Here is a 13346-nt window from a genome sequence, read left to right on the forward strand (position 1 = left end):
GCCAAGGATTGTGTCACTCCCATTGTCTTCCATACCACTTGCGGATCTTGTTAATTTCTTGTTCTTGTCTAGTGTTTTCTAGATATAGTGAAAGTGGTGATCTCACCTTGTGCATCATGTACTCAAATGCAAATTCTCTATAATGCACAGCTCGTGGGGGAGCTATCCTATTTTCTATAAAATGCTCATCTTGTGATCCTTATCAAGTGTGTGTTGGTGGAAGGCAAGCTGTTTTCTTTTGGTACCTTGTGCCATCATGAAACTTTGTTGAGAGCTTGGTTTGTTTGGAACCATCCTCTCTTTGGGAGTTTGACATCTTTAGTTTAGTGTGTATCGATGGATATCTCATTCCTTGATGTATCTTTAATGATATCTTCCAAGTGATGATTTATCTATTTGGTATCCTTTTTCACTTGACATTTCGTTTTCATTTGGTTTCGGTTCTTGAAAGTTTTGAGCATGCATGTTTACTTCATGTATTTTATTTGGCATGCTTTCTTTCTTTGACCCAATATATAAGGGAAACTCCACCAAGTCTCAAATTGGATGAGATGTGCATGATATTTATTTTCATATCTATATGCACATATATATGTGGAGTTTGTCCTATGTATTGGTGTTTCTAACTATGTGGTCCCAATGAGTTTGGGTACCGTTTAGTTTGTCTTGTTACTCTAGGAACATTTGGAGGTGCATTGGATGCTCAGCTCACTCACAAGGAAGGTGTTTCCACCATGTGCTTATTCGAGTCAAGCTAGGATGATCAATGAACTACCATCTACCTTCAATTGGTATCCACTACATCCTTCCAATGGTATCTTGCTAACAAGTATCATCATCTACTTCATGCACACATTTCTTGCATCAACCTTGTGTAGGTTGTATCATGGCATGTAATTCATTCTTTCTTGTGATACTTGTTTCCTTTCTCAAAGCATCCCAACAGTGATCTCATGTTGCTAGTTGTGATGTATTTGATGGTTGTGTGGTAGGAATTCATTTATGTACAATAAGACCATATCTAGCCATGTGTTATGCTTCCAAGCAAATATCTTATTGGTATATGTATCACTTCCTTTTGGATATCTTATTCCTTCGTGTTGTAACTATGTCGGGTTTACATCCTTCTTTGTAGACATATATCATCATGATTTCATCTACCTAGAACCTTACATATGAGAGAAATTACATCTCTAGATGATATCCTTTCTTTCACGTCCACCTTGTCTTTCTTATGTTATTTCTTTGGTGGCTCCGTGAAAGCTTTTGTCTTGAGTGCGGGTCTTATCTCATTGCATCTTGATGCACTCTTTTGTGGTGAAGATCTTTTTCCTCATGCTTGTCTTGACGAGGCCTTTGCCATCTTAATTGGTATCCCTCACCTTGATGAGGCTTTCATTTTCTTTCAAGACTATATTGATGCTTAATGCTCATCCGTACATTAGTCTTCTCAAGTGCATTGCCTTGACTCACACACATCGGTTTTGGTTGAGCTTATTCTTAGTTGCCTCTGTTACATGTTGCTCAATCATGTGCTTGTTGCAAGTGCTAGGCTTTGTCTCCTATTTTCCCACTTGCACTGGTTGTGAGTTCCTATTGATTTTGGGGGAGCTATGATCCTATTTTGTGCACGTTGTATCTAATACAGATATTCTTATTTGTGCACAAATCATGGGGAGCTTCTCTAGTTTCTTTAGAACACTCCTCTGCTCATATCATCATATCATTTATTCTTGAAGCTCATAGGATCCTTGGTCTAGTTGGTTCAGTTGATATCCTTTGATTGCTTGCTTCAATTGGTATATTTTGACTTCTTCATTGCTTGTGTCTCTCTTTGTTATGTCTTTGTGGCATATCATTCTTTAGCAATCTTTGTACCTCAATATAGTTTGTGTCCCTGCAAGTATTTACCTTTGGGTATGTGTATTACATTGCACTCTCTTGTTGAGAAATACACAATTTATGGAGGACCACAATTTATATTGGCCTTCTTAGATTTTCGCCCATTTGGCAATCGATGCCAATGGGGGAGAAGTTTCAGAGAGTTTTGTGGAGAAGTTTAGAGAGTTATCTCCTCTTGCTTTGGTTTTGTTCCTTAGCATTTGCATCTCATTCACATGCACTATTGGTTGTTGCATTGCATGGTGATGCATAATTCCTTATATAAATTCTATTGAAAGTGATTGTCATCAATTACCAAAATGGGGGAGATTGAAAGAACATGCGGTGCCCCATGTTTGGTTTTGTTAATTAATGACAATCTCTATGGACTAATGGTTGTCTTAAGTTATATTTGAAGGATTTGTCCATAGGATTTTCTTGAAGTCCATGTGTTGGTCTCAAGGAGTTTATGAGTTGACCAAGGTGCTATTAAAGAATTATCCAAAGATTGTTCATGTGAGTGTTGAGCTTCTTGCAAGCATGTCTTGAAGAAGAAGATTGTGTGATCATTCATGTTTACCTTCAAGACATCATCCAAACGAAGAGAGTTGGAAAGATTCAAGGTTGATCAAGACTAAGTCAAGAGTGAATCAAGTTGATCAACTCACAAAGCGTATAAGATGTACCGAGAGGGATCAAATGATCCCATGGTATGGTAAGCACTGTCCATTGCACTTTGTGTACTAACCCATGGTATGTGAGAGTTCTATGTGGTGTTAGGTACGTGTCCATGGGCTTGCATCAAGAGGAAGATATCATACAACCCATGGAAAGGATGACATCAAGTGGTGATCATCATCAAGATTGTCGTGTGCAAGTTCAAGTGGAGCATCATGAAGAGATCAAGTGCTTGAATCTTGCCATCCATTGTGGTGTCAATGAACTTGTGAAGATGTGCCGAAGAGTGGCTCACCCATAGTGGACTATGGGGGAGCAATCATCTAGTCTTCATCGAGCCAACGCAATTAAGAAAGGTGGTCCAACTTGAGGGAGTCAAGATCGTCATCATCTAGCTCAAGTGGACCATGTGCAAGGCAAAGTATTGCCCTTGATAGGTTTTCTATCATACCGGTCTCGTGGTGGTAGTTGGGAGACCGGGTTATAGGATCGTTTGTCGTACTATCAAGGGGGGCTCTCAAGTTGGTAGCTTGATCGTATCGTTAGTAGAGAGCTCAAACCATTGCATCCTTGCATCATGTTTCTTGGTTCTTGTTTGGTTCTCTTTGTGAGTCTTAGAGCTTATGGTCATCTTGATGACAAGCTTGAGTTCATCGAAAATGGAGTTCGCATGCGTCTTCTATGATGTTTTCGGTGTTGGAGGTTTTACCGGTCTTATCCGAGGAAGGGTTCTCACCTTTTTCTTATGGGCCTTTTCTCATATTCTTCTTATTGATATTTCTATCAAAATTGTGTTAGCCCATGTCGTTATCTTTCCAACAAACTTGGTTTCGTTGAATTCGGAGTCCGTTTGCAAAAGTTGTGGTTGTTTTGGTAAAGGTTGCAGCGGTACTACCGCGACTAGAGCGGATGTAAATTTTTACTACCGCTCCAGAGCGGTACTACCGCGGCTCCTGAGCGGTAGTACCGCTCCAGAGCTGTACTACCGCGGCTCCTGAGCGGTAGTACCGCTCCGGACCAAACTCTCGTGTTTTGCTCAGCGGAGGTAGGCACGGAAGTATTTTTTTAGTACCGCTCGCAAGCAGTAGTACCGCTACCATTTGCGGTAGTACCGTGGGGTCGAGTAGTAGTACCGTGAGGACGAGCGGTAGTACCGCTCCGACGGTTCTACTGGCCTTTTGCCTCCTTGTTGTTGTTTTTCAAAGGGATACTACCGCCCTAGCGGTAGTACCGCTCCTTGGAGCGGTAGTACCGCTCTGTGCAGGCTGTGAGCATAATGGTTGGAGTTTTCCCCACCTATAAAAGGGGGTCTTCTTCCCCATTGAACCTTATCTCTTAAGCTCGTGTTCTTCCCCCATTGTTGACCTTCTTTGAGCTTACTAACTCTCAATCCCTCCAATGATTCTTGCTAGTTCTTGAGGGAAAAGAGAGAGGAGATCTAGATCCACGTTTCCACCAATCACTTTCTCCTCTAAGCGAGGGGAACCCATTGGATCTAGATCTTGAAGTTCTTCATGTTCGTCTTTCGTTCTTCCTTTCATTTTCCTCCCTAGCATTAGTTGCTTTGGTGGGATTTGGGAAAGAAGGATTTGGGCACTTCGTGTGCCCTTGCCATTGCATTTGGTGCATCGGTTTGAGTTCTCCACGTGATACGTGGAAGGTACAAGTTGAGAAGCTTATTACTCTTGGGTGCTTGGTATCATTGAGCTTGTTACTCTTGGGTGTTTGGACACCCTAGAGCTTGTTCCTCTTGGGTGCCTTGGCGCACTAGATGGTTGGTGTTGTTTGGAGCTCAATCATTATGGTGTAAAGCTCCGGGCAAGCGTCGGGGTCTCCAATTAGGTTGTGGAGATCGCCCCGAGCAATTTGACGGGTACCGGTGACCGCCCCCAAGGGTTGCCAAAGTGTACGGGTTAGGTGACCGCCCCCAAGGGTTGCCATTTGTACGGGCTCAGTGACCGCCCTCAAGGGTCCCTTAGTGGAATCACGACATCTTGCATTGTGCGAGGGCGTGAGGAGATTACGGTGGCCCTAGTGGCTTCTTGGGGAGCATTGTGCCTCCACACCACTCCAAACGGAGATTAGCATCCGCAAGGGTGTGAACTTCGGGATACATCATCGTCTCTGAGTGCCTCGGTTATCTCTTACCCGAGCCCTTTACTTATGCACTTTACTTTGTGATAGCCATATTGTTCTTTGTCATATATCTTGCTATCGCATAGTTGGTTATCTTGCTTAGCATAAGTTGTTAGTGCACATAGGTGAGCCTAGTTGTTGTAGGTTTTGTGCTTGACAAATTAACCATTAGGTTTATTCCGCATTTGTTCAAGCCTTTACCGTAATTATTTTAAAACGCCTATTCACCCCCCTCTAGGCGACATCCACGATCTTTCAATCACCTCCCATAATGTCTCCAGATCTCATTGTTTAATAGGTCCACGAACAATAGCAAAACGTGCTTGCAGAATTCTAAATACCCTCTCAACATCCTTTTTAGCAGCTCCTTTTTGGGGGGCAAAGTGAGACCTTTTCTGGCCAATTGGGGTCAGAGATGGTCTTGACAAAGGTCCACGGAGGATAGATATCATCAACCAAATAGTAGCCTATATTGTAGTCATGCCCATTAACAGTATAGTGGCAAGGAGGAGTTTTCCCATCAGTTAGCCTGACAAACAAACAATGATGATTGCCGCAGCACATTGATGACATTGTGAGACCTGAACATGCCAAAGAAAGCATGCAAAATACAAAGATCGTGTGATGCAACTACTTCGGAATGATGGTGGGCTTATTAACATGACCCCGATATCGCCCTTGTAAAGCTTTTGGGCGGTTGTTCCATCTCCAACGCACGCAGACAAGAGATCCAAGCAAACTCGACCAATCTCTTACTTCGGACATTGCCAAGATCCTCTTGGTGTCTGCCATGGTTGGTTCTCTCGGGTACTGAGGTCCAAACATCGAGACCACGACAATAGCAAATCTAACCATGACATCTCCGCATGTGCTATCAGACATCCATAGATATTCGTCCCACGAATTAGCGGTCGTGCCATATGCAAGCATCCATAGTGCAGTCGTGCACTTCTGGTAACCGGAGAACTCAATCCTTCCCAAGGCATCCTTCCTTAAGATGAAGTAGTCATTAAAGGAATGGGCCCCATGGTAGAGACGATAAAAGACATTTTTCGCATCCGCATCTGCAAGGATCGTCAGCATCATTATCATCTCATCTGTGTAGTTCTCCTCATCAAACGACTCAATAAAATGCTCATACATGTACTCCATATCCGAATCAATTACCTCATAGATGAAGGGAATTTTTTTAACACATACATTTCAATCGGGCATGGTGAGTATCGTAAGGCCTAATTTGGTTGGAAGGGCAAAGTTACCCAGGGCACTAATCCACCTCGGGGTGATTTCCATGGTCATTGGGGATCCCCTTCCACCACAGGGCGAACACAAACTCAATTTGGGTGATATGCGAGAGGGGAGGGAGGGGACGGGGGAGGGGGCGCCGCTCTTCTTTTGTCGGGCGGGAAATCACAGAGGCAGAGGCTGGAGGGTCACGAGGGAGAGCGAGCGAACATTCGAGGGTTTTCTCCCCGAGCTATCGACATAGGGAGATCTACCCGGGGATAGGCCGCGGAAAGGCCAGGGATATGCCTCCCTCGCGTGCAACCAAATTGGGCTGATTGCTTGCCCAGGGCCAAGTGAGCCCGTGGTTTACCCACCCAGGAAAAAGGCAGGGATACTTGGGGATACCTTACAACCAAATGGAGTGCCTAAGGGGGCGGATGGACAGGTTCAAAGCAAGGAAAAGAAAATAGGCACATTGAGACTGAGAAAAATATACGAGGACAAAATGGACCAACTTTCAGAACAGATTAATAATTCCTCTAGAAAAAATGCGAAAGGGCAAAGTGTAACAAAATTCTCTACATACGCCCCTCGCCGGTTCCAGCTGGCCCGTCCATCCCGACCTTTCTCGCAGCCACGAGCCGCCGCACTCAGGCCGCCGCCCTAGCCGCCGCGCCGTCCGTCCCCGCCGGATTCCAGTGGCAGCCAGCCTCCGGTATCCCCTTCTTCCACCCTCCTTTGCCGACAGTCACTGAAGCATCTCCTTGCGATGGCTGCAGCGGCGATTTCTGGCGGTCACCTCGTCCTCTCCACCCCTACCTCCACCCGGCGCCCACAGTCGCTCCCCCTCCATCCGCCCTCAGCTCGACCAATCGCCGCATCCCCCGCCTCCGCAGCCCGCCGCGGGGTCGCGGCCGCCGCAGTGTCCAGCCCTGCCGCGGTCCCCTCCACTGGGAAAGATGGTTAGGGTTTCTGCATTGTATTACTTTTGTTGATTAGGGGACCCAGTAACTAGGGTTCTACTAGTAGTAGGATTATTGTATTTGTTCGAAATTGATTTGACAAACAGGAAATAATGAGTTGTGACATGGTGGTACCTGCCGTGAAACTTGAGTAGCTTCCAGGGCTCGCAGTGCGGGTAGTTTCCAATCCTCTGCCAATGTCGATTCCTCAGGGACTAGTTAGTACTCCCTCCGTTCACAAATATAAGATGTTCTAACTTTTTTCTGAATCGGATGTATATAGACACGTTTTAGTATGTTTGTTCACTCATTTCAGTCTGTATGTAGTCCATATTGAAATATCCAAAACATCTTATATTTGTTGGCAGAGGTAGTAGTTGCTAGCAGCGCACAAAGCTTAAAGTCTCAAATAGCTTTTGGTATAGAATGAAAGGTGGTGCCAAATATAAGACCCACTATGATTGACCATCAGCTATATCAAATTTATGTGACACTGGATGAGAAATTATTTGTAATGGGGATCCACGCCGAGAGATCACACTAATCTTATGGTGATCAAACAAGAAATGTACAGACTTTCCTGGTTCGACACTGCAAAACACAGGCTGTGTTTTCATTGTCCCCATCATCACTGTTATATTGTGCTCACCTACTTTGTTCCTCACCTGTCATCACCAAAGATGTTAGCTCTGAAATTCACTTGTTTGCTCGTTAGCTTCGATCCTATTTTTTGTTCCTTCCTGGAAGCATGTGAGTGACGGAAACTTAGGTGTGCATTTCAAAAGTTTTGTGCATCAGAGCAATGTTGAAGATGTACCAAATTTTTGCTAACTTCATTAACAACACTAAATTTCCTTGCAGCCAAACAGCTTCCTAAGGATTTTCTTCATATCAATGATTTTGACAAAGATACAATCATGAAGATCCTTAACCGAGCAATTGAGGTTAAGGCAATGATAAAGTCAGGAGACAGGAGCTTCCAACCGTTCAAAGGGAAGTCAATGGCAATGATCTTCGCCAAGCCGTCAATGAGGACCCGTGTTTCATTTGAAACAGGATTCTTCTTGCTTGGTGGGCATGCTGTTTATTTAGGTCCCGACGATATCCAGATGGGCAAGCGTGAGGAGACCCGTGATGTTGCTCGTGTACTTTCTGGATGTAATGACATCATTATGGCCAGGGTTTTTGCTCACCAGGTATGATCATTAGTTCCATGACTATGATTTATGAAATTTCTATACCTGGTTTACCAGATTCTAAATCAAGTTCCTGCATATTAAATCTTTCTGTTCCACAATGTGTAACGATTGCAATCTAGACATAACTATAAGTTGTTATTTCTGTGGTGCTTAAGCAAAGTTAGATATCTACTCCGAAGCCATGAGTGGGCGATAGAAGAAAAAGACATTTCACAGGCTGAAACCTTTTAATACGAAGCATCAACCTTGATAGTGTAGCTATAACTGAAAATGTAAGTTTGTTTCATTCTAGTTGTCTAACTGCCAACCTGGAAATATTTGGGATGGGTGGATTTGATGATCAAACAATATTGTTGTGGCAGTTTTTCCTGATGTGCTTCTTCATTTGTTTTTCTTTATTTTTCATAATAAATTTAACATCTAATTGATGTTTGGGGTTGGGCACTGAACTCACTTGCACACAATCCTGTTTTGTTGGCTTGCTCGTTATTGAGATACTTTATCTTAAGCTATTTATATTCTGCTTGCATGCAATTGACCTTAATGATCACATTGTCTTTCTAACATCTTGTATGATTTTTGACAGGATATTTTGGACTTGGCAAAATATGCACCTGTACCTGTCATAAATGGCCTTACAGACTACAACCATCCGTGCCAGATAATGGCTGATGCGCTCACTATGCTTGAACACGTTGGCCGTATTGAAAACACCAAGGTAGATTATACCTTTAAAATAACAGCATACGGTGGTTTCTTCTACAGGGACCAATTATCTCTCTCTTTCCCTAATTGTTTATGTAGGTTGTCTATGTCGGAGATGGCAACAATATTGTACATTCATGGCTTCTATTGGCTGCTGTGATTCCCTTCCACTTTGTATGCGCTTGTCCTAAGGGCTTTGAGCCAGATGCCAAAACTGTGGAGATCGCTAGGAGTGCTGGAAGTAAGATTGAAATAACAAATGATCCCAAGGAAGCAGTTAAGGGAGCAGATGTTGTGTATACAGATGTTTGGGCCAGCATGGGCCAAAAGGAGGAAGCTGAATATAGGAAAAAAGTATTCCAAGGATTCATGGTCAGTCTACCTCTTGTTTTATACTGTCATTTACACCAATTTTGATGTGTCGACATCTCATTTCTATTGGATTGTTGATACCTGTTCATTTCTCATTCATGTTTTGCTTGCTAGGTTGTAGCTACATCTCCCTGGAAATGTCCATATTGTTGGTCTACTAGGAACTAACGGACTTGTTTCTTTTATGTTTGAATGTTTAGAGTTTGATGAACTTTACTAGAAGTTGCCCGATAACATGTCCTTGTAATTCAATCATTCGCAGTCAGTAGTCTCGGCGCATGGGTTGGCCCTCAGCTGACACTTTTGTGATTCTTGGTCCTTGCAGGTGGATGAAGCCCTGATGGAGATGGCTGGTCCAAAAGCCTTCCTTATGCACTGTTTGCCTGCGGAGAGAGGGGTGGAGGTAACAGACGGTGCCATCGAGGCTCCCAACTCGATCGTATTCCCCCAGGCAGAGAACAGAATGCACGCGCAAAACGCAATCATGCTTCATGTACTCGGAGCTTGATTACCCTATCATTGTATGCTAGACTGCTTAGTGTCACATCGTTATCGAAATTGAACAGTATTACTGGATACCATGCTCCTTCGGCATACTGTAACCCTTGGAGGAGGGTTTCGTGAGGGTAGAGATTTTGGAACATGTCTAGATTACTTTGGATTGTCGCGAGCATGCGGTACTGTGTCAGGTCTGGTAATCTTGAATAAATATGATACATGCATTTCCATGTTTGTCAACTCGTTTACTCCTGTTCGGATCTCCATGTTTCAAGCAACGGTGTCCTCTTAGAATCATTATCTCCAATCACCGTGCCGGTTGAATCAGAGTTGTAATCTATTGCATGACTCCAGCAATGCGGCTTGCCGAGCAGAAAAGCCTCGTTCATTCGCCTGCCTTTCCTATCCGTGGTGCAAGTTGGCCATTCAACATGTCACCCGGTACAAGAAAGGTATTTTTAACACCGTGGTCTTTCACTGTATTACAGATCGTAATAACAATTGGGTAGGAATTGTAGACTAATCAACACCTCAACAGAATACGAACAAACTCTTCTTAGAACGACGCTATTCGCCACACTAAGAGGATCCACAATCCAAGAGACTGCTGAAATTTGAGATGGGCCTTAAGCCCATATAGCAATTTCAGAAATATCTCTAAGTGCCCATGTGTGTTATTGGCACTAGATGGAGGTGGGAAGTTTAGTCCCACCCCGGAAGTGGAAGAGGAGTTGGACCTTCTTATAAGGGTGGCTCTTCTACATGCTATTGGAGCTTGAGAAGAGAAGAGGCCCTCGCGCGCTCCTCCTTCGCTGGCCTGGTCGAGCCCACGTCAGCCCTCTCAGCCAGGCTGAGGGAAACGCAAGTTTCGGGGACGCGGCTAATCTGCACCCGAGAGCTCATATGCTCCCGCATGAACAGTAAAATAAAAAAATTCCAATTTTTTTTAAGAAAAACATTGACAAAAGTTCTAAGTGCCTGCAAAAATTCATCATGAAATCACATTCCTGTAAGGCGTGGCAAAAAAAAAACAAATTCAGTGCTTCAAAATGCGTTTGAAAATAGTTTTTTCAGTGGAATTTTTTAAATTTTTTTGATTTTTTTTTCGATTTTACTGTTCATGCGGGAGCATATGAGCTCGGGTGCAGAATGTACTTTTCACAGTTTCGGGCGTATCTCGCGTGCAGGCTCCTTCCTTCGGTTTATCTCATCTCCCTCACGTCTCTTCGCATCCATTGACCAAGCGCCGCCGGCAGGGCATCCATCGACCGACCGCCGCCCTCGACCAACCGCCGACATCGCTGTTTGCCTTTCACCACGCGCCGCAGCCCTCGACCAAGCGCCGGTGTCGCCGCGGCCGCCGTCCTCGACCAAGCGCCGGTGCCGCCGTCGCCGCCGCCGCCCTCGACCAAGCGCCGGTGTCGCCGCGGCCGCCGTGCTCGACCAAGTGCCCGTGTCGTCGCTGCCGACCAAGGCTAACCGCTGCCATTCCCGTTTGCCCTTCACCAAGCGCTGCCGCTGGCATCCGCCAAGGATCATGCAGGTACGTGCTAGAGCTGCTGCACGCCGGATCTGGCGCCTCGCGCGGCCGCAAGCGAGGAACCCATTTCTCTGAATCCATCAAACCCCGGATCCCATCGCCCCGCGGTGCCACAATATCCCTGTTCCTCACTGATTTCAGCCATATTTAGACGAATCTGCTCCTTGCGCAGTCATCTCATGCAAGTTCACCAAACATCCATCTGCGTTCATGCTTGCATCAATTCAGCCAGGCCACACTCAGCCAGGACCCCCCATACGATGCAGCCTAAAGCTAACCAGGGAACCAAACATGCCCCTATTGTTTGCGTGGTACGTGCTTGTTTAGACAAGTACCAGTATGTTGTTAGTTTTGTCAATGCCATGCTAATTATCTACTTATGGATTAAATTAGTTGAAAAATTGCCTATTTACTTAGCAATCCAAAAACCTATTATGTGTAGGAATTTTTCGGCAGGTGGCTTTGCCGCGGCACTGAAACCGGATAAGTTTGCCGGTACGTATTTTAAGCATTGGCAGACAAAGACTACTTTATGGCTCACGGCTATGAACGTGTTCTGGGTGACCGATGTGTCCACGGGATCGATTGCTCCTGAACAGGAGAAGGCGTTCAGGGAGGCAACCACTGTGTTTCTCGGAGCAGTTCTTAGCGTGATCGGAGATAAACTGGTCGACACATATTTACATGTGCATGTCGCCAATGACTTGTGGGAAGCGCTCGAATCTAAGTTCGAGGCCGCCGATTACAAGATGTATATTATAGAGCAGTTCCACGATTACAAGATGGTTGAGAACCGTCCTGTACTGGAGCAGGCTCATGAGATAATATGCATTGTTAAGGAGCTTGAGCTTCTGAAGTGCGAGTTACGGGGCAAGTTTGTCGCGGGCTGCATAATCGCTAAGCTCCCCAATTCTCGGAGGAACTTTGCCACCACTCTGAAACATCAGAGGCGTGAATTCTTCGTGGAGGATGTCATTGGCCATCTGAGTGTTGGGCAGAATTCGAGGGCAAAGGACTCGCACGGAAAAGGGGCCGAAGGGACTTCTGTTGCCAACATGGTGAACCAGGGGAACTTCAACTCCCACAAGTTCAAGGGAAAGAACGGTGTCCAACAGAATACCGACTTCAAGAAGAAGGGTAAAAAGACCTTCAAGAAGAACAAGAAGAATGAGGGCTGCTTTACTTGTGGTTCGGCTGAACATTGGGCCAACAAGTGCCCAAACAAGTTTAAGAAGTTAGGACAGGACTTCAAGTCCGTCAACATGATTGTGGGCAACAATGAAAATGGTGCATCTGGGTATGGTAATTTATTTACTGTTTTTTAGTATTTCAGCCTACCGATTGGTGGGTGGATACAGGTGCAGGTGTTCATGTGTGTGCTGACATTTCATTGTTCTCTTCTTACCATGTCACAGGCCACGGGTCCGTATTGATGGGGAATGACGTGAGTGCTTCTGTTCATAGTGTTGGCACGGTCAATCTGAAGTTTATTTCGGGAAGAATCGTGCAGCTGAAGAACGTGCAACATGTCCCCGCCATCAAGAAGAACCTCGTTAGTGGCTCCCTTCTATGTAGAGAAGGGTTTAAGTTGGTATTTGAGTCTAATAAATTGGTTGTTACTAAGTATGGACTATTTGTTGAAAAAGGTTATGAGAGCGGAGGGATGTTCCGCCTTTCCCTCGCAGATTTCTGTAATAAAGTCGTGAACCATATTCATTCGAGTGTTAATGAATCTAAAGTTTGGCATTCACGTCTTGTCACATAAGTTTCGGTGTTATGACGCGGCTAGCTAAGTTGGATTTAATCCCGAGTTTCACTTTAGCCAAAGGTTCTAAGTGCCTGTCATGTGTGCAAGCTAAGCAACCTCGCCAGCCTCACAAGGCTGCGGAGGAGAGACACTTGGCACCGTTAGAACTCATACATTCTGATCTTTGTGAGATGAATGGCGTGTTGACTAAAGGTGGAAAGAAGTACTTCATGACATTAATAGATGATTCCACTAGATATTGCTCTGTATATCTGTTAAGTACTAAAGATGAGGCTCTACACTACTTTAAAATCTATAAGGCAGAAGTTGAGAATCAACTTAAAAAGAAAATTAAACGAGTCCGGTTAGATCGCGGTGGAGAGTACTTCTCGAATGAGTTT

General features: G+C 44.7%; 2 protein-coding genes across 2 annotated transcripts; both read left to right on the forward strand.

The window, feature by feature from the left end:
* Positions 1-6493: 6493 nt before the first annotated feature.
* Positions 6494-9898, forward strand: LOC119322348 (ornithine carbamoyltransferase, chloroplastic-like). The gene is made up of 5 exons (XM_037595844.1): positions 6494-6884; positions 7746-8080; positions 8670-8801; positions 8888-9160; positions 9486-9898. Exons 1-5 carry the CDS (start codon positions 6692-6694, stop codon positions 9666-9668), a joined length of 1116 nt encoding a protein of 371 aa, XP_037451741.1. The 5' UTR covers positions 6494-6691; the 3' UTR covers positions 9669-9898.
* LOC119321252 lies at positions 9833-11843 on the forward strand. Its single transcript, XM_037595021.1, has 3 exons — positions 9833-9854; positions 10846-11201; positions 11371-11843. The coding sequence occupies exons 1-3, from the start codon at positions 9833-9835 to the stop codon at positions 11467-11469; spliced, it is 477 nt and encodes a 158-aa protein (XP_037450918.1). The 3' UTR covers positions 11470-11843.
* Positions 11844-13346: the final 1503 nt, after the last annotated feature.

This window comes from Triticum dicoccoides, chromosome 6B (genome assembly GCF_002162155.2).
Source record: "Triticum dicoccoides isolate Atlit2015 ecotype Zavitan chromosome 6B, WEW_v2.0, whole genome shotgun sequence".
NCBI classification, from domain to species: Eukaryota; Viridiplantae; Streptophyta; class Magnoliopsida; order Poales; family Poaceae; genus Triticum; species Triticum dicoccoides.